The 19,271-nt window shown below is 47.7% G+C and overlaps 1 protein-coding gene across 2 annotated transcripts in view; it reads left to right on the forward strand.

The window, feature by feature from the left end:
- Positions 1–362: 362 nt before the first annotated feature.
- AMOTL1 (angiomotin like 1) overlaps positions 363–19,271 on the forward strand; it is an 81,512-nt gene continuing 62,603 nt past the window's right edge. The window contains exons 1-3 of one of the 2 annotated variants that reach the window (XM_026848967.1): positions 363–462; positions 7,156–7,291; positions 9,793–9,843. In XM_026848967.1, the coding sequence (XP_026704768.1) occupies positions 7,207–7,291; positions 9,793–9,843 (136 nt within the window). In that variant the 5' untranslated portion in view covers positions 363–462; positions 7,156–7,206. Of the gene's footprint in view, positions 463–7,155; positions 7,292–9,792; positions 9,844–15,346; positions 15,681–19,271 lie in introns of those variants that run through there. The other variant, XM_026848975.1, reaches the window with a different exon arrangement.

A 19,271-nucleotide genomic window follows, 5' to 3' on the forward strand; every position in this document is an offset into this window, starting at 1 on the left:
GCAGGAATGTAAGTGGACAGCCCAGCATCTCTGATAGCTTTGACGTTTGGGACACACGAATTAGCAAGGCCTCTGTTCGAAGTGATGTCCCTGCAGGGCTACCTGACCATCAAGGGATTTACATGGCCAGTTGATTTCTTTTTTTCTCTGCTGTGCTTCTGCAGGTTACTTTCCCAAAGATAATTATATGACTCAGGAAGACAAATGCATACCTTGCATACTTGCGGGAACCATAATGCTGATAGGTGGTGTAGAGCATTTTGAAGCTCTTTGAACACACAAGAGCAGCTGAATTCCGGTGCCTTACCTACCCAAACTGAAGCAAGTCCAGGCAACGGCTGCATAGTTTTCGTGGAGCCCTTACCCAATAGAGGACAAACGTCTCCACGAGAAAGCTTTGGTCTTGCAGCACTGAAGCAAGAACACTTTTGGTCACCAGAGAAATCACGGGTGTTTTGTCAGGTAAGATTTACCATTTATATTTTACTGATTCTTGAAAGATCTTGTCCAAACTGAGGCTGTAATGGGTACATCTTCTACTAAGAATGCAAAAAAAAAAAAAAAAAAAAAAAAAAAAAAAAAAAAAAAAAAGGCAGTCGTGTGCTTTCTGAGAGGTCACGGGAACAGCACAGAGAAATTACCCTCTCTTAATAGATAAGTGATTCTTGTGGCTAAAATAACATGGCAGCTAATTGCCTGTGAAGATAACTGGCAGAAATGAGGTGTGGTGGTGTTTGGTATCGCTAGTTTAGCACAGACAGCTCTGCAAAAGACACAAAGGGAGACACAGGCTTTGCTTCAAGTGCTTTAGCATTTGAATCATTGAGTTGCAATTCAATTTGCTGATTTTGGAAGAAAACCAGAGAAAGTAAGAAAGAGAAATTTCATTCCACGTGGTAACTTGGAGAACCTTACAGATCTTAAAACCACCCCAGATCTGGGTTGACCTGCTCACCCAGCTTCTCCTGTACCTTGTCATTGGAGTGCTGTTCCTGGAGGGCTGCGAGGTGGCTCCTGCTGTCCTGCCGTGCCTGCGGGATGGCTGAGACAGTCTTGTGAGCTTCTTTGGGACTGTTTGGGGGGGCACCCTTGCTCAAGAGTGAGAGTAAGATCTTGGCTGAAATTGAAGCTAGTATTTTCAAAGCTTTTCAAGGTTTTGTTCTGGTTCCTGGTTATTTGTGTTGTCTCTAGCTAGGGATGAGCTTTTCAAATGAAATAATGACAAATAAATAGGGATGTATTTATTGATTTGCTTCCTACCTTTATATCCAAAGGGATATAGAGGAGCTTCTAGTAGTGCCTGGCCCATCAGTGTGGGTGACCTGAAACTACCCAGCTGTCAATATCTCCCCTGAGACCAGACCGGGACAGGTTGTCCAAAAGGGCTTTGTCATACAGAGAGCTTATAAGAAATGCCTTGGGGTTCCTAAGCAATGCTGGGAGCCTGTCCCTGAGCCCCTTTCTGCTCTGGCCATCCTCACAGCCCTGAACCAAAGCAGGGGGATGGAAGCTGAGCTTTTGGGAAGCCTCTCTTTGGAGGAGATTGTGTGTTTCCTGTCTCCTGACTGGTTTTGTTCATTGGGGCAAGGGGAGCAATACAACTTGCAGCTTGTCCTGACATGTACCTGCTGTGTGTAAACCCACAGCTTTTATAAAAAGGGCTCCTGTCCTGGGGACTCTGGAGCCTTCAAGTGCTTCTTGGCTCTGGGCTTTTCCTTCAGCTGTCGTAAGATCAGATTAATGATGTATTAGTTCGAGATAACTGCCATGAGATCATGTAATTAACTTGTGATCATGCTCTGTGCCAGCTGGCTGAAACTTGCTGTTTTTAAAAAAACCTTTTCCAGACCAGCTACAAATAGAGCTTTTTGAATGATCCATTAATAAATAGCTCATTTGTCACCTTTTGGGCTAATTAAGGGAGAGCACATCCAAGGCAGTAAAGAACAGCAGTGGGTGATTAAAGACAGCCATCAGGCTGAGCTCTGCGGTAGGGGGGAAGCAGTTCATTGCCTTGTGCCCTTCGCTGTGGCCATTGTGCTCCCAGTTACACAGGTTTGTGATGTCCGTCTCCAAGACCTGATCCTGCCCTGCTCAGCTCTGTAAGGCTTGGTCAGACCTCCTTATTCCTGTTCGCGTTGCCCTTGGGCAGATGAATAGCTGCAGAGAGGTGGGTGCAGAAAGGTGACGCCTTCGCAGGGCAAAGATACCTGCCCAAGAGCAGCGGCTGCTTGCCCAAGCGATGTGACTTCACTTCAGCACTGCTCCCACATTTGGCATACGTGGCCTTTTTGACACATGAAAGTTTTGCTCCAAGCGAAACTGAGGGTCAGGGGATACATTTTCTCTGGATTCATTAGGAGTGGGAAGAATCTGGGTTACTGTGTAGGCACCATAAGGATGTATATACCATTTTGCTGAGCACTGTGCTGGAACAGGCACCATAAGGTTGTATATATACCATTTTGGGGAGTGTGGGATGGACCTTTCCAGCCAATGCCTGACAAGAGGAAGGCTGTGCTGCTATCCCACTGTTTCTGCAGGACACTGGGAAACATCCCAGGGAAAGGGATCTTCTGTCTTGTAGCATTTAATTCCACATGTGGCTGCTGCAAGACTGCTGCCCAAGACCTCCTACAGTCTGCCTGAGCTCTCTTCATCTTCACCAGCTGGACCAAGCTCCCTTCTTCAGTCCCTGCTTCTTGCCTCAGCTTCAGTCCTGCCTTGGCTGCCCACCTCATCCCTTTGGCATGGTGAATATTTGTCCCAAACCCCAAAAATCGCTTGGAAGCACAGGTTAAGGTCAGTGCCCTGTCTTGCTGGAAAACACATTACCAACGGCCAGTCCCCACTGTAGGGTTTGCAACATGAGTGGAAACAGAGCTTTCTCTCCCCTGTCCCACCCTCCCTCACCAAACTGATATGCCACTCTCCTCATTGTCCTCCCTGATGCCCATCTACCAGACCTCCCATGGCTGGTGGCCATGTCAGCTGTTGTGTAGCCCTTCCTCTTGACCCAGACCCTGCTGGTGCTCACTCCCCCTTTACACCGGGCTGTGACATGCTGGTGGTGGCTCTGCAGTCACTTGCCCTGGCCTGGTCACCACACCCTGTGGTGGTGTGGCTTGGGGCTCCCCTGCTGCCCAGGAACCAGCTGTGTGCACCTCACACTGCCTGACTTCCCCAGGCTAGATCCTGCTCAGAAGGGTTCACACATGAGCTGTTCTTAGGTGCTACAGGGGGTTGGAAAGGTTTTTCATCTGAACAAAGAAATCATAAGAGCAAATGGCTCCCATGTGCTGCTTTGGAGGCTCAGATCATCAAGGTGGTGTGTGGTTATCACCAGCTACAGGTGACCACCATCCCTAGCAATGCCTGGGTCAGACTGGACTAAGCATCTCACAAAATTATGCCCTCTTTGATTCCTTGTGGAGGAGAGAAGTAGATGAGACTGCATCTTCTGGAAGATGCCACTGATTTTTACCCCTGATAAAGTAGGTGGATGGAGCTAGAGATTTGAAGTTGAATCATATGCAAGGAGATACAAGAGCTCAGAGAAATGGGAGATCCTTCATACAGTGACTGCATCTCTGCTCAGCAGTGCCTGGTTTCGATGAGCCACGTGGATGGAGGCAATTTTGAGGGCAGTGCTAGAGCAAACGCTGTTGGCTTCTTGTCTTCCAGATCAAGGCCCTGTGTGCTAGAGCATTTAGAGTTTGATTCTTTAATCTCTTGTCTGTCTGGGTTAGTCTCAGGTCATTAACTTCTATTTTCTTGCTGGTTTGGCTCTGTGAATTCTGCAGTTTATGGTACTAAAACAAGTCCCCTGTGCAGCTGCTGAGTGTCCAGAGAGGCTGCATGGCAGGCTGTCTTAAACTGGAAATGCTCCAGAAGAGGAGCTTAACTGGGGCTTGTCCTTCGACAGTCACTTCTTACAGATTAAGGAGGTTGTAAAATATTGCTGAAATGGTCATTCCAATATTACTCTATTATATTGTTTGGAAAAGATTTGCAGTTTAGACTGAAAATGGACGGTGGTTTGTGATCCGTGTGGGTGTTGGGTATAATGAAAGCTGTGAAGTGGCCTGCTATTTTTTAATGCTGTATCAGGGTATGACATAGAGCAGGAATGCGAGTCAAGTCTTTTCTCATCTCATTCTTTCTTAGAAGACTGGTAGAAGCTGTAGGTGTGTAAAATGAGCTCCCCCTGCCCTAAGTGAAGACTGGACACAGGATCTGAGTGCAGGCACTTTGGAAATCTGACATTTGATTTCTTTCCTTCTTAAAAGGTGGAGGTAATAGGTGTTGACTATTGACTGCAACAAGGCTGAGTGCTTCAAGCAGCTGGAGGATAAATCCCAGCCTCATGAGACACCAGGCTGAGTGGCAATGCGTCTTTCTTCAGCTTTGCGTTTTAGTGAGAAATCTATCACATCAATGTTAACGCAGGCAATGAGCCCTGGTCTGTGTTCGCACCCATCCCTTTCCCTCCTATCCCATCCTGCTGGGTGGCCGCAGCAGAGAGTGGGCACAATTGATGCTCTGTGGTGAGACAGGGACCACAAACCCATCCGGATCCTGTGATGCTGGCCACGAGGACCTGACACCACCAGCCTCTGGTGGCACCAAGCTCTGCTGTGAAGGGAATGGATGTTTGCCCCAAAGCTACAGCAGTGTCTGAGGTTCATGACTTTTCTCATTGCTGGTATTGTTGTCCCCAATAAATTTTGTCCTCTGTTTTCTCTAATGTTGGTTGGACCTTATGTATTGAGAAAGTCAGAAGTTTTAAATTTGCAATTAATCTTCTGTGTGATGGGAGCTCAGGACTCATGTCTATACGATTTCATGTGTATATGATTCTGAGCAGAGAGGGACATGGGCAAAAAGCTGAGGTCTGGAGTTTTGCTTTTTCCTTCTTTCAGAGAAATGAGTGAATATGGAAAAGCTATTTTATCTTCCACATTATATTGATAAATTGCCCTTTCGTTCTTTCCCTCGTATACTTTTATTGAACTTGCAGACAAACTTCTCCCTTGGCAGGTGAAAAGAAGAAATTGCCAGTAGTACACATTGACAAGATGCCTTTCAGTAGTGGAGCTGTACAAATAGTAGGTTTTTTCATTTCAGCGGCTGAACAGAAAAATCGAAAATACTTTTGGTTTGGGTCACCCCCTAAAGTACAATGTTTTGTTTCTTCTTTGATTTCTTTTCATAAGCATTGCATGAGACATTCTGGTTTAAGATTACTTAGTGCTTTTCATAACTTAAAAAAAGAAAATAAAAGAAAAAGCAAACTAGGTCACTTTCAAACCAAAAACATCATTTGAAAGAACAACAAAAAAAGTTTCTTTTTTAAATGTTAAAATGTAGCTTTTCAGCTTTTCTGAGAACTTTTTTCTTCTCTTTCAGCTAAAACTACTTACATTTTCAACCCAAATTTGCTCAGAGTCTCAGTACCTCTTAATTGCACTTCAGGTGAATTTGCTACATCAGAAAAACTCCAGTCAAGCTCCATCTGCACATGGCAGTGACCTGTCCTGTTTGCTGCTCGGCAAACACATGCGCATAAGTATTTAATTCTACTTAATTAAGGTGTTCAGCAGGAGACCGTGTGAAATGACCTCTCACAGGTCTGTCCAGCCAGGAAAGCACCAGTGCAGCCATGATTCACCCTGGTGAGACCCAGCAGTACACTGGGGAAGGAGCTTGGGCTGTGCTGTGCCAGGAGCCACTGGGGTGATATGGCAGTGTGAAGCTGCTGCCCCTTCCCGGATCTCCCCAGCTCCTGCATCTCCCCCCGATGGGATGGTGGCTGGAAGGTACCAGTGCTTGCGAAGTGCAGTGGTGTGGCTTGGCTATGCTTCACTTCCCTGTGGAGACAGAGCCCATCCATCTCTTCCTTTGCCTGGTTTCCTAAGGAAATGTTGCTGGTGTGATAGTGTCCCCCCATCACTACCTGCCCGTCCCTCCCAGAGGCACCCTGAATTAGGGTCCTGGTGGCATTAAATTACAACATATTCCTACAAATAATGATGATGAAAATCAGAGGCTGATAGAGGTGCATAGCTGCCAGTGTGGTGGGTCTCAGAGGACTCACCTCGCCATGAAACCAGTTCCATTGGTGCCATCTGGGGTCCGAGTTTGCCTCAAACAGCATTAAGGAAAGTCCCTGTGGTCACCTCCTCTTCAGCATCTTCCCACAGAGGCAAAAAAACCCTCTGCAGTAACTTTTTTTTGCATACCAAGAGTTTCATGTGTTTCTTCGATAAATTAGAGGTTGTTGATGCTGGAAGGAGTTTATTCCCTCCCCAATCCATGTAATCCTGAAAATTTAGGAATGCATGAAATGCCATTGTGTGCCTACCCCACCAGAGGTCAACAGGTCCAAGGGGTCAGGGAGGGAAAATATCTCCACGTATTTCCATGGACTTCCAGCTGCAGCAAACCCATAGGTAGCACCAAATGGCTGATAGTCAGGAAAATAATTAGGTGTCTACACCAGAAAGGGACTTTTGGGGGTCAAGAGCTCCAGCTTTAACTGCTCAGTAATCTCCATCCTTCCCTGGTGGCTCACAGCCATCGCTCCGGGGCTGGGACAGTTGTGAGAGCCAAGCAACCAGTAGTAGCATCAGCTTGTAATGTGTAACTGATAACTCTCAGCCTGTAACTCCTGTCCATGGAGGGGCTGGGACATGGGAGCAGGGGCCAGCACCCTTGTTACTCTCCTCACCCACCAGGACCTCATAGCAATCGGGCTGGACAAGTAAAGCCAAAACATACATTTCTGATGGATGCACTCGTGGCACATCACGCCACTCAGAACTAAAAGCCCATCCCTGAAAATACTGTGGAGGATTAGGAATTTCTAAGCATTGCTCAGACTGACAACAGAAAATGGAAGAGGTCCAAGCATCAGTGGCTTTTTGACACAGCAGGGAGACTTGTAGATGTGATAAGTTGAGGCTTGGCAGAGTCAGCTACTCCTTGGTCCAATAGTCCCCTGTGAGCCGTGCAATTATTTTCTAATTTTTTTTTTTTAATTTTCCTTTTTTCCTGAAATACTAGCAGATATTTTCCTTTGCTGAGGTAAGCTCAGCAGCTGGCCATGGTGCAGCCCATGACAGGCACTCAGAGTATCTTCTGGTTATTCCCCAGAGAGAGCGGCAGGAGTCATTGCAAGCAGATCTTTGATGCTGCTGATCAGAGATGGACCCTGGTGAAAACTGGAAGCTGGATGAAACCAACTGGTTGTCTCATGGTGGGATCCATCCCTTTGCCAGTGTGAAAGGAGGTAGGACATGATTGCTGGTTTTTAATCCACCCAGTGAATGTGCTGGGAGCCTTCCCGATGTGCTGCTGCCCTTCACTGTGCTTGCAGTGGTCCCAGGGGTTTTGCTGGGCTACATCCAGAGCAAGGCAGTACTCAGCATGAAGGTGGGAAAGGTCTGATCCAAGCTGCAGTGTCTTGTGAGGAGCTGGCACACCGACACAGGCACTAGGTCTGTGGTTTGTCTTCCTTCTCTGGAGTGGCCTTTTGCCAAAAAAAAACCCGACACCCACCTCTTGGCAAGTTAATATGCCACTTGTGCTAGACATGACCACCCTCATTCTCCACAAGCAGTACTCCACAGATGACAGTGGTTAAGAAGGAGACCGAGTAAAATACTCCCTTCTCTCTTCATTCATATTTGAATAGAACAATTGAGGATGGCTCCAGGGAGACACGCTGTCCCAGCAGTGATAGGAGGGCCGAGGGCTGCCCCAGCTGGAGCTCCCTGTGCAGAACCATTCAAGGTTTCAGCCCACCTTAGCATGACACTAGACCTGCCAGCCCAAGGCTGGGGTCCGTTGCTCTGCAGAAATTGCCAGTCTCAGGAAAGCACCCGGGGCAGATGCAATGGGAAATTCCTCTATTGATTCATTTCTACCTAATTTCCAGACAGCTTCTGTAATTTGCTTTTTCATTCCCATTCAAACATTTGGCAGAAGAAGCCACATGTACTCTCTGCTCAGCCCCAGCTCATCTTATCACTGGAGCTTGCCCCTCCTTGGGCAAAGCTTGCTTCTTTGGCTGGGACGCACTGTGCTCCAGACTAAAACCAAAACAAACCCACAGCCTTCCAGATGACAGCACCTTGGGAACGGAAACATTTTGCTTTGGTGAAATGCTTCGCTTATCTCCATCTGTTTCCCTCAGCTTCCCGCTGATAGACCAGATGCCTGGGGAAGGGGAAGGGGACAGTCCGAGACAGAGCATTGCCTCCTTTTCCGTGAGAGCTGAATTAGATAAGTGGGTTTATGCTTTTGAACCCAGCATCCCTGGGTTCAGTCCTCCCAGCCAGGCACCACTGGGTGGCATCCTTATGATAGCACTTCTGCTGCTTCTGCACGTACCCAGGCCCGGGTGGCTCCAAGGGATCAGCACAGGGATGTCTGCGGCAGTCCATCAGTTTTCCCCATTAGAACAATCTCTTTTTCTGTTATCTTTTAAAATCTTCACCGTGTGTGTAGTCTGTGTTACTGTTTATAGCTGTAGTGGTCAAATGCCTGTTGAGTTCAGGATCCCACTGTGCTTGGGTCTGTAAAGCAGAGGAGGGCAGAGCCACTGCCATCAGGAGTTTATAAAAATCCCAAACATTTAAATGTAGATATGTATTGGCTTTTGGTTTTGTATGCAGCCCATTGCTATCTTAAACTAGTGGCTCACAGCTTTTTCTAACTGATGGGCCATTTTATAGTGGGGAGCAAGATCTCTTAGAAATGTCACAAGTATGGATTATGAATGTGTCATGCACCTGCCCTTCTTAAACATCCTCTTTGAACCCCTTAGGAACAGTCCACAGATTCCAGACCAAAATGTTTTTTAGTCTCACTCATGCATTGAACAAATGCCATAAACCTGAAAGAAAAAAACAAACAAACAAAAAGTGAGAGAAAAAAAGCCCACCTCTGCATTTTTTTTAATTACATTGAGTTTTTGCAGTTTAGCAGCATTTTGACATTTCAAGGAAAGTCTGAAAATAATTAAATCCCCACCAACTCCAAGGCACAAATGGTATTTAATGCTTGGCTACATGCTCCTATGTGTCTGCAGATCCTTCCGGCAGTGAGGGATCCCTGTGCACTGTGGTCTGCAGCTGGGAGCAGAAAGGATGGGTGAGCTTGTGGTGGGATTGGGTTTGGGATACAAAATAATATCCCATGAGCTTTTGGTGAGAGATGCCACCAGCTCGGGAGTTTCCAGAGCTCACGGTCTAACCTGCCACAGGCACTGAGTTACAGCAATATTATTATCAGATGATTCAAGGGTTTGCTCAGCCTCTGAAAAATGGCAGCTGGAGAATTTTCCTGCTCCTGATGGTTAAACCTACTTCAGCTGTCATTGTTGGGGGAAACCGTAGCATGCAGGAAAACTTTGCTGCAGGCAGGATGCTCCTGGCCATGCCCCAGCTGAGCCAGGGAAGGGAGCAGAGAGACATGGCATGGCTGAAAAGGGGAGCATGGCCAGGGGATCCCAGCGCGGGCAGATACAGGGCAGCAGAGCTCTTGCTCTGCAGCAGTGCTGAAGGGGGATAGGAGTTCATCCTGACAAGTCTCCATCTTGAGCTGATTCCAGGGTTTTTCAGGAACAGCTGGATTAAAAGAAACACACACATAAAGGCTGTTGGGGTGAACTGGAAGCAAGCTGAGCAGGGGCTTATCTGCAGTGTGATTAAAACAGTGTTGTCACCCCAGCTCTCCACACCTCCCTCTCCAGCTGGCCTTTCCAAGCATTTCTTCTTTTTCCCTCAGACAATGAGCTCTCCGAAGGTGCCCCAGCCCTCTTTGCTCTGGATCAGCTGGGTAAGTCCATGTGTGATACATTTTCCTCTTCCTTTTTTTCATATTTAGAGTAATTAGGAGATGACTTAAAACACAGGGCAGCTGCTGAATGCTTTCTACTTCATAAATTCGTCATCACCGGTGCCTCCTTTCTGTGTTGCTTTTGAACACTGTTCATCAGAGGGATGGTACAGCTTGATGTTAGATGTGTTTAGTACTTTCTGTGTTAAATTGATGCAGATTTTTTTTCCCTGGGAGAAAAGATCTCACCTTTCTGGTGCAGAGCACTCTCAGATGCTGCTGCTTCTTGGCTGCAGATTTAGCCACAGCTGGCACTGGACTTTCTGGTGCCTTGCAACTCAGTAAAGGATATTTTTTCCCCCCAGGAGGCAGAAGTAGAGGTGTAGAAAGTGAGAATGAAAAGTAAGACACCAGGGAGAAAACAACCTCAAATGGGTGTGTGAAGCTGAAGGCTTCATAGGATGAATAGGAGAAGCCCTATCTGTCCGTGATGTCCCTTAATCACAGGACCAAAGTAAAAAAATATATGTTGCTCAGGAGGAGTTAGAGGTGCATAAGGTGAGGACCTGAACTGCATGCTGGGAAGCTTCTGCTGGATGTCTGATATGCAGGGGAAGGGTGAAACCAAACCTCCAGCCCCACCTGAGAAAATGGGTGAAGGCTGGAGATGGAGCATGCTGGAAAGTGGAAATGAGACGTGTTGGGAGAGATGCCAGGCTCAGGTCTGTGCACCTTGTCTTGCTCTTCGGCAGCATGGTGGGACCTCCTCCACACACTATAATGCCCATCTCCTTACACAACCAATCACTGGCCCTTCCTCCCAAGGAAAAGACACCCTACTCTTCACTTTCAGGGCAATGAATTCTCCATCTTTGGAGATAACTAAAAAGTCGTCTGGACTTTGTTCTGGGTGACCAGCTCTAGGTGGCCTTGCTTGAGCAGAGGGGTTGGACCAGATGACCTCCAGAGGTCCCTGCCAACCTTAACCAGTCTGTGGTCCTGCAACTTCCCCACTGCTCTGGAAACCCACCTTGTTCCCAGCAAGGATGCTCTGCATCCACACACCAGGCTGCTCACCACAGGAGGCACCGGTGGAAACTGCAGGAGCCAGAATGGTGATTTTTGTCATATGTAATCATCTCTGCTTCTAAGAGCCAGGTTTTTGAAAAAAATCCTATAAATACAAAAATATTTATAAACTGTATGATGCCTTGCTGGCACTAGAAGGGGTGGTGGGGCCGGCAGTTGTCCTCACTGGCAGTGTCATATGCTTGATGGTATTTTAAAGGAGCCCTTGTGAGCTCTCTCCACTTGGTGTCAGGATAGAGACTGCTCTGACATGCGTTCAACCAGAGGAGTGTCTAACAGGGAATGGGAATAAGGCCAAAAGCCTTCCCTTGGCTGCCTCATTCATTACCCGATTGCGGTTAAAACAAGTCAAGTAACTTTAAAATGCATTTTCTGTGACACACAGTCTCCACCAGATCCTTTTCTTCTTGATCTTCCTCATTTATTCCTTGAATGGTGCCTTCCCTCAGTGACACGTGCCCGTTTCTCCTAATCTTGGCAAACCCTCCAAGTCTTAGCAAATGTACCCAGTGACAAAACAAGCTCCCTCTCACAAATAACAAGATTTGGTTGGTTTTAGTTGATTCACAAAGAAATGCATTAGCAGCTAGGCAGATATTTTAGACATGCAAAATAAGGCTTGTGGTGACCCCTGGTCAAGAGGCAGGACCCTGGAAGGGCAGGGATCAGGACTGAAACATGGGACAAACATCTTCCTGGCATCATCCTCATGTTAATTGGGAGATAGTTTGTGCCATCCAGTGCAAGTCATTGCCTCCTGAGGTGGTGATTGGCATCTCCCAGGGCTTCTGCACAGCCCTGCTCCCAGCCGAGGGGCAGCAGGAGCTCTCAGACACTGCTTTCCTCTGCACAGAAGTATTAGACATCCCTCAGTCTGGAAAAGATTATTCAAACCAGTGCTTGTATCACCTTACATTTCCACTCTGCTTTCCAAACACAGCACAAGACCTGATTGCTCCATCCAAGGTAGACAAGAGAGACAAAAAATGTGAGATAGCAGAACAAGTAATGGAAAACTGATCCCTCCTCTTGCCTCCCTTGCAGCTGGTGAGTTTTTAGCTGGATCAGTCTCCTGACCTGAGTCATGCACAGCTGTGTGGTCTGCAGTGCCAGGCAAGTGAGGGGTTAAGAGCAAGCACATGTTGCAGGGGGAGAGGACAAGACCATCCCAGTAGCAGCTCGGATTTATGCTGTGTTGAAGTGATTGTGTACCCAGGGTCTGAGAATACCAGGTCAACCCTGGTCCAACCAGCCACCTGGACAGGAGGAGCTATCAGTAGAGGAGCAGAGAATAAAGCAGCATTATAACAACAACATCCTGAGACAAAATATCAATATCATAACAAAACATCATCACCATAAAGATCACACAAAGGCAGGTCTGAGCAGGACTTCAGGAGGTCAGCTATGTCTCCCTCCTGCCTGAAGGCAGGGCTAGCACCTCCTGCTCACCGATCACCCCACATGGAGGACCAACCTGTCCTAGCAGCCTTCCAGGCAATCCACCCCCGTGCTTCATTGCACTGAAAGGGTTTTCTTGGTGTCTAATTAAATTTCTGTAATTTAAGGCAATTACACACTGTGCTGCCAAAGGCAGGCATAAGCAGGGAAAAGGCCTTCCATGGGTCAGACTGAGAATTTCTTGTTCTCTGTGCGGAGACTGGAGGAGGATCCCAACAGAGGATCACTGGATCACATCCTTTTTTCCCTGCTCATCAAGTCTGCCTTGATATCTAGTCCTGTTCTTAGCTTTCTGTCAGCTTGTCCCAGTCTGCTGTCAACTACAAATGTAAAAAGCCATGCTTGGATTTTGAGTCATTCGTGGAAATGCTGATCAGTACCAGATTTATGAGAGGTTTTTTGTGTTGTCTCATGCCATGAGTAACTAACCTCCAAGACAGGTTTTGACCATCCATCTTCTCATATTTTTTCTAGTCCAGTCCTCTCTTGCTTATAGTGATACCATATGACACAGTATCACAAGTCTTACTTATACACCAACACATGCAACATCTGCATCTCCCCCCTCATCTACAAGGTTTATTACCTCATTGTAGAAGATTAGGTGAGTGTGACCAACTCTGTTCTTGCTGAATCTGCACTAGCTATTACTCATATCCTCCTTTTCTACACGTTTGCAAAGCCTTTAGTTGTTCCAGTGCTTCCAAGGATAGAATTAACAATAACTGGGAAATTGCTTCCTGACTATTTTTTCTCTCCTTATCTTGAAGACTGGTGTTCTGCTTGCCATGCCCAACCTTTGGAAACCTCTCTGTGGTCTGCTGCTGTGTGAGTCAGTGCATGGCTCACCTGTACCTTGAGCAGTGAGCACATTTCTGAGGTTCCCTGGAGAAGTACCAGGCAAGGGAGGCAACGGTGACCGAGGGGCACAGCAGCTTCTATGAAAGCGGACACTGCTTTCATAGATTATGTGGAAAAGAGATGCTTGAAGGAGGATACAGTAGAGTACAAGAATTATGAATGGCATAGAAATGAATAAGAGCAAGAGAGACATGGATATACTGGAGATAGTCCAGTGAAGGGCCACAAGGATGTTGAAGGAACTGCAACATTTCTCCTGTGAGGAAAGGTGGAGCTAGCTGGATCTCATCAGCCTGGATAAGAGAAGGCTCTGGGGGATCTCTAAATATACATATTTATATAATGTATATAAATATCTGAAGGAAAGATGCAAAAAGGACAGAGACAGGCTCTTTTCAGTGATGCCCAGGGACAGGACCAGAGGCAGTGGGCACACAGGAGGTTCCCTCTGAACATCAGGAAATACTTTTTTTACAGCGAGGGTCACTGAGTGCTGGCACAGGTAGCCCAGGGATGTTGTAGATTCTCTATCCTTGGAGATATTCAAAAGCCATCTGGATGTGGTCCTGGGCAACTGGCTCTAGGTGGCCCTGCTTGAGCAGGGGGTTGGATCAGATGACCTCCAAAGGTCGCTTCCAACCTCAACCAGTCTGTGATTCTGTGAAATAAGGAAAGGCTTAAAACAACCCAAAGGAAGTATGTCTTCAGACAGCACACAATTACATTGTGCAACTTGCTGCCACAGGATGTCCAGGGTGCCAAAAGTATGAATGGGCTCAAAAAGTGATTAGAAAACATCATGGAAGAAAGGTCTATGAAGGGCCCTCAAATCTGATGATGCAGCTACAACCTCTGGCTCAGGAAGGGAAATAGGATCACGTACTAGAGGAAACAGCATTTATACTTGTACTGTTCCTTTTATTTTCCCTGCAGTCATCTACCAGAGGCCACGTCAGAAAGACGACACCAGGGGCTCTTAAACTTTGGTTTACTCCAATGTGGTCCTTCTTGTCTTTCCTTAAGTCCACAGTGACTAACCAGAATTAAAAACCAAACCAAACCCACACCTCCTCTTCCTTTCCTTTCTTCATCTGTCTCTCCTCTCCCACAGCTTTGGCTGCTGGATTTCAGCAGATATGAATCAGACAGTGACTGTTGTGTTCCTTTTGTTCTGTAAATGATTAAAACAGAACATTTCACACTTGCTTTGTGGGCCAGTAGAGGAATGCTGCATTGTCTCCTTGGCAAGACCTGAGGTGGAATTTCTGGCGGTGGAGAAAGTGAGGTCAGTGAGAGAGAAACTCTCCCAACCAGGGAACATGTGCAGACTGCTTTGCTGTCTCTCTCCCATGCTTGCATGTCTTCCATTCCCTCATCCCTCCCCTCTTTTCCACCTCCTTCCCACCCCACTGGCAATTTTGCTGCTTGCTGCTTTAAGATGATTTCGCTGAATATCAGAAAGAAGGAAGAAGACTGATTGAAAAATGGAAGGTGAAACCTCCCAGCACAGAAATCCTTGGGTAGACTAATGAGAATATGATGAAATGGAAAAATAAAGTGGGAGTGGGGGGTATGAACCCCACCTTGCCAAAATCAAGATGAAAATACTTGTGTAGGAGATGCAATATCTCAGTGGAAGCCCCTAGGATCTGTGCCTCACATTTCCTGACAGACGACCAGAGGAGGGATTAGCTGGCTGTGCTATTTATATGTGCACCCTGGGTATGGTCAGCAAGCTGGAGGAGACTTCCCACAATGGCAGCTTGCAGGAAACACTGCTTTTGTGATACCGTCTGCCCAGGGAATAAATATGCCCAGGAATGAAATCCCATTGGATAAATAAAAGGGGAAGGAAAGAAAAAGCCCTGGTCCCTGCCCTGTTTGTTCCCACTGCTTCATAGCCATCCAGCTGTTTCTTTTTCTTTGTTGTCCTGACCTCATCCCGTACTGGAGCGAATCCAGAGAGTAAAGTGCTCTGCTTAGCCGTCTTCTGCCAGAAACCAAACAGGTCAAGTTATTAGAGAAAAATGAAAGCTCTTTGGCAGAACTGGAAAAACAGATGTGCGGAGATTTTCCTGCTGCCTCCAAATACAATGCTGCCTGTTAAGTGCATATCAGAGGGGACCTGATAAATATGCACAGTTGTCATTGCAGAAATCTTAACAGTGGCTATTAATGTAGCAGGATGGGTTTCTTCAGGGCTCCCTGAATCGCTGAGCTCACTGGCTGCCTGGTAGCAAGATTACTTTAAAACCTTCTGCAGCTGTGGTTTAGCAAGCGCTGCTCCAGTGCTGCAAGAGGATTTGTCTCTGCTCTGTAGTTAGAGATGCTTCGAGGATGCTGAGGATGGGTAGAAGGGTCTCTGCAGCGCAGGTGAAGCCTGTGACTATCAAGAAGAGGTAGGATTATCTCCACCTGAGACAATGGTAAGAGCATCTTTCATTCTTTCATTTCAAAGGCTTTGTGGCTTTTATTTACTAAACTTACCTGGCTGAAGCTTTCCACATATTGTGTTCTGATTTCTTGATTCAGCTCATGCTGTGGTCTCAACATCACACAGCACTGATTTAGCTCATGCTGTGGTCTCAACACCACACAGCAGTTATTCGTGCAGTCCCCAGCAGAGGTGTTAACAGGGCTGTAACTCTCCAGCTGCCCTTCAGACATTGTTAAAAGCAGCAGCAGCAACAGCAAGAAGTGAAACTGCATGCAGGCATTTGGGTTTGCCACAGTGTCAGGTGGAGCGGGACAATTATTTGTTTGCTTGCAGCATTAGGAATCTGTGGGATTACACGCATGGGTGGGTGCAAATGCAATGGTCGTCAATACCTGGTTGTGCTTGTGGGTTGGGATGGCCATGTGCCTTCTGCAGGGCCTCGGTGGTCCAGCCTTGGGTCTGGTGGTAGCAACTGCTCAGAGCTACCCAGCCACTGGGGATTCAGGATGGCGCAGGGATGCTGAGTGATCCAAGCCTGGGAAGCACCTGGAAATGCTTCTCCCTTCCCACACAGCTCCGAAACGCTTGAGAATTCCATGAGAGGTGTTTATTTTCCATGGCTGGGTACAACAGATGTGGGCTTCCAGCCCATGGATGATGTGTGCCCTGGATCTGTAGTTACCAGGGAGCAGTGGGAGGGAGGCAGTGAAATGAGATGGCACTGTCAGCTTTGCTGACATAACAGCTGGAGTTGTGGTGGCACTTGGCCCTGCTGACCAGGTTAGGACTAAAAATGGGTGGAAGGATGAACTTTTTTTCTTCTCCGAATTCATTGGAGGAACAATATTAAATAAAAAAATAAAATATAAACATAGCGGAGCTGTTCCCAAGTTGGGGGGAACAGTGTTTTTAAAAATATAAATAAATGAATAAATAAATGAATATAAAAATAGTGGAGCTGCAAAGGGGAGAAGTTTGAGTGGCAGTTGCCTTGCCCTCCTGGCACAGCTTCCCACTGGTTATCAGATGTATTAAACCACAGAAGGATTAGAGAACTCCCTTTCCAAGCTGCCATCCTTTGTGGCCACTTAGTTTGTCAAATCAAAATGGAGCTGAACATGAAGAAAATTTTGAAAATCATGTGGGAACACATGCCTGAAAATGAATAATGTGGGGGAAAAGAGAAACAACACTTTTACTTCTTTTCCTCGGAAATGTAACAGCATGGTTCATGAGGCCCTTGCAATGCTACCATAAGACAAGACAGCAGATAATCTTTTTTCTTGATATATATATTTCTGTTCCTCTAGCACTGCAATCATCAGTGATCATCATGCAGCAGTAGGTAAAAGGAAAGTATAAACTGTGAGGCCAGAACAAGAAATAAAACAAGCCCTTGGACATGCTGAATCTGCTTGGCTGAGGGCAGTACAGCCAGATTGCATCCAGTCTCCCATGACACAGACTGTGAAGCAGAATAACCACAATAATGTGTCCCATTTTGCCCAACCAAATGATAAAGTTGGAGCATGGCAAAAAGTAGCACTTGAGTGGCCATTTTGAACTGGGCTTGGTGAGTGATGCCCTCATCCAATTTCATCCACTGCTGTGAACAGGCACCTAAAAAATTGAGGGCAAAATTTCTCCTTCATTTACAGCTGATCAAGTTCATGGCTCACCTGTGTCTATAAGCAAATCCAACATTTACCTCTGGGGGAGGTAGGAGAGGGCAGCTATACAATCTGAAAAACCCAAAGCCAGTTCCTCCAGGGGACCAAGGTGTCTATCTGTTGTCAAGGTTCCCTAAGATTTTGCAGAGGATTAAGCATTTAAAAGCCTTAATTTGGGCCTGACTTGCTCGGAGATACTTAGGGCATCTTCAGGAGGCAAGAGAATTGAACATCCCTCTCTTGTCCAAGTCTGCTACCCTAACCACTAGCCTGTGTTTTCTCCCCTGAGGAGGCTAAACTGTGTGCCATGGTTCCCTTGCCTGCTTCTGGAACAGCAGAGTATTTGCAATTCTCTGCTCTCCTGCATGAGCATAACTGCAGCCTGTATTAGGTGACCCCAGGGAGACAGCTAATAGCTGCCTGAGAGAGACACCCCCAGGGACAGCACCTGACTTTCACTTCACCTTGCCTTGCACACCAGCACAGAGGGAAGGGCACCTTTGAGGATGCTCAGCTCACACGGGAAATGTAGCTCTGGGGTAACTGCTGCCATGGGAGATGCATAGATGTGGGAACTGAGGAACCCAATTTCACCATCAATAGCTTTTTCTCCTTTGCCCCTTTCCCATATCCTATAGTTTCCCTGTGCCTTGCACATAAGCAAAACCCAAACTCCGAGCAAATCTCAGGTTTGCGATTCATAAAAGCTGTGCCTCAGACTGCTGTGATTCAGGGCCAGCTCTCAGTGCCTGGAGCTGCCAGGAGTCCCTGCTGCATCCATCCAGTCCTGTGGCAATGGCCCCGGGACCGCTCCCATCTTGCTGTGTCCCTTTGCAGGGCTGGGGTGGCACTGAGTCCATTCCTCTTCAGCCTGTTGCTGCACTTCTACCTGCTATTATCCCTTTGGTGCAGTATTTCAGAAGGCAGATCCACCTTTGGGGCCTGAAAATCTTGTCTGTGTGTTAAGAGCCAGGAGAAATAAATGTAAATGGAAAGGATAATCCTGGATTCACTGGGCATCTTGCTGGACTGAAAGGAGGCTGGAGCAATGAGATGGGGAAACACAATCAGCATGCTGGCAGCACCAGTCATCCAAAAAGAGGTCTGCCCTGTGGGACAGTGCCGGGAAAAGGGTGCAGAGGAACTGCTGAACCCAGTTTGTGCCCACACAGCCCTGAGGAGGTGAATGAAGTGTGCTGCAGACCCCTGAGGATATCTCCCATGCTATCCCCTGTGCCAGACCCTCGGCAGCAGGACTCGGGTGGGCTGGGGCGATGGAGCCGTGACTGCAGCCCTAATGAAAACGCATCCCCTGGAGCTGGTGTGCTGAACCACAAAGAAACCCCAAGCTGCCAAATGTCCTGCGTTCATGTTACTGCAGCGCTTGTGTCTGGCATCGCCCATAAATCCCTTGACGTCAAGTAAATCTGCTGCTCACATGGAAAGGTGTGGTGAAGCAGGTGGGCAGCAGGTGAAAGGGGCTGCATTTAGGAACGGGGAGCTGCGTTTGAGAACGAGGGGCTGCCCCGGCTGCCCACCGGCCTGACACAGCCCAGTCGCTCCCCAGCAGCCCCAGGCACAGGGGAAGCAGCTGGAGGGAGCCCTGGGAGAGAGGGAGGAAGCCTGGGGATAATGCACGGGCTTGGGACCCGGCCTAACTCCTGTCAACTGTCCTGCGAGGCTTGGGGCGGGGTTCCGGGAGCCTGCGCTGGCACCTAGGATGGGATTCGGGCCCCAGGCATCCCGCGGACGAGGTGGGGAGGCCGTGCTGCCGCGCAGCTCAGCCCTGGCAGCACCCGCGTGTCGGCGGCGGCCCCGTTTGTGGCTGCGGAGCTCCAGCAGAGCCCGCGGACAGCCGGGGGGGCTGTGGGGGGGACCGGGCTCCCCCGCCGGGCGTCGGGCGCGTCCCC

This window comes from Athene cunicularia (genome assembly GCF_003259725.1).
Source record: "Athene cunicularia isolate RWA chromosome 1 unlocalized genomic scaffold, athCun1 chr1_part1, whole genome shotgun sequence".
NCBI lineage: Eukaryota > Metazoa > Chordata > Aves > Strigiformes > Strigidae > Athene > Athene cunicularia.